At 38.3% G+C, this 1496-nt stretch overlaps 1 protein-coding gene across 1 annotated transcript; it reads right to left on the bottom strand.

The window, feature by feature from the left end:
- On the bottom strand, window positions 1-945 carry LOC142847154 (olfactory receptor 8G50-like). Its single transcript, XM_075967883.1, has one exon. It carries the CDS (start codon window positions 937-939, stop codon window positions 1-3), a length of 939 nt encoding a protein of 312 aa, XP_075823998.1. The 5' UTR covers window positions 940-945.
- Between the last annotated feature and the right edge of the window lie 551 nt (window positions 946-1496).

The raw sequence follows: 1496 nt of genomic DNA, 5'->3' as shown, positions 1-1496 counted from the left end.
TTACACATGGAACTTCATTTTATGAAATAACTTAGATAGAGCAAGTTTTACATCCCTGTTCCTTAGGCTGTAGATCATAGGATTCAGCATGGGCACAACAGTTGTATAAAACACAGAAGACACTTTGCCTTTGTCCTTGGATCTTAATGAGAAGGGTTGTAGGTACACAAATGCCAAGGAACCGAAGAAGACAGCAACAGCAGAGAAGTGGGAGCTGCAGGTGCTGAAGGCTTTGAATCTGCCCTCAGTGGATTTGATACGGAGGATGCTAACTATGATGAAGATGTAAGAACCCAGGATGGCCAGGGTTGGAACAAGAATGTTAAAAGCACTGAGATACAGGAGGAAAACCTCATTGATGAAAGTACTGGAGCAGGCAAGCTCCATCAATGGGAAAAGATCACAGAAATAATGGTTTATTGTATTAGCCTTACAGAAAACCACTCTTAGCATGCAGAAAGTATGGATAGATGCACCAATGATGCCCACGCCATAAACCCAACCTATCATCCAGGAACAGACTTGGTACGACATAGTGACATTGTAGAGCAAGGGATTACAAATGGCAACATAGCGGTCATATGCCATGGCAGCTAACATGTGACACTCAGATATAACAAAAGCAAGGAAGAAATAGAGCTGAGTCATACATTCCGGGTAGGAGATGACATTCTTCTTTGCCACAAAGTTCACCATCATTTTGGGAGTAATGACAGTGGAGTAACAGAGGTCAATGAAGGACAGACTGCTGAGGAAGAAGTACATGGGGGTGTGCAGGTGGGAGCTGAGCACGATCAGGATGATCATCCCCAGGTTCCCCAGCACTGTGAGCAGGTAGATTCCAAGGAAGAGGAGGAACAGAGGAAGCTTCAGCTCTGGTTGGTCTGTTAACCAACAAAGGATGAACTCAGTCACTGTGGAGTGATTTCTTTCTGGCATTTCTCCCTGGATGTTCTATATAGGAAGTGAGGAAAAAGGTTATTTATCACATATGTGCTTGATATGTGACCCTCAATTCAAGATTTCCATTCTGGTGTTTCCTGTTTTCAATAGCTCTTCATTTTTACTATCCATTAAAACTCTAACATGGGACGTACAAATAGATATTTAATGTATCTAAGTCTATCTATGATCCATAAACACCCAAAACACAGATATATCTAATTTAAGGGAGTTTTCTAGCAATTCCTCATGTGTATCTTATAAATATTGCTTTATCTTAAAACATTAACATATTCCATGAACTCTCAAATAATTCCTCTTGAAATCTTTCACCATAAGTTTATTAATAAAGCAATCATAACATATTTCTTTAATATTGTAGTGTAAATTCTAATTATAAAAAGGAACTAGAAAGAAGACTTTCTAGGAAAGTCTGACTAATTTCTGACTGCAGAAAGACACTAAGAAGTTCCTATAACTGTAAGCATGAAATGAGACTACTGTACATCTTAATAATATAATATTCTGTATAAAAATTTTAATTAATACATAAA

The sequence above is a fragment of the Microtus pennsylvanicus genome, chromosome 3, assembly GCF_037038515.1.
Source record: "Microtus pennsylvanicus isolate mMicPen1 chromosome 3, mMicPen1.hap1, whole genome shotgun sequence".
Taxonomy (NCBI): domain Eukaryota; kingdom Metazoa; phylum Chordata; class Mammalia; order Rodentia; family Cricetidae; genus Microtus; species Microtus pennsylvanicus.
The sequence above is the reverse complement of the archived record's forward strand: the minus strand, read 5'-3'. Positions and strand labels throughout refer to the sequence as shown.

Excerpts from the sequence above, each read along its gene's own strand:
- LOC142847154 (XM_075967883.1), bottom strand. The coding sequence starts at position 939 with ATGCCAGAAAGAAATCACTCCACAGTGACTGAGTTCATCCTTTGTTGG.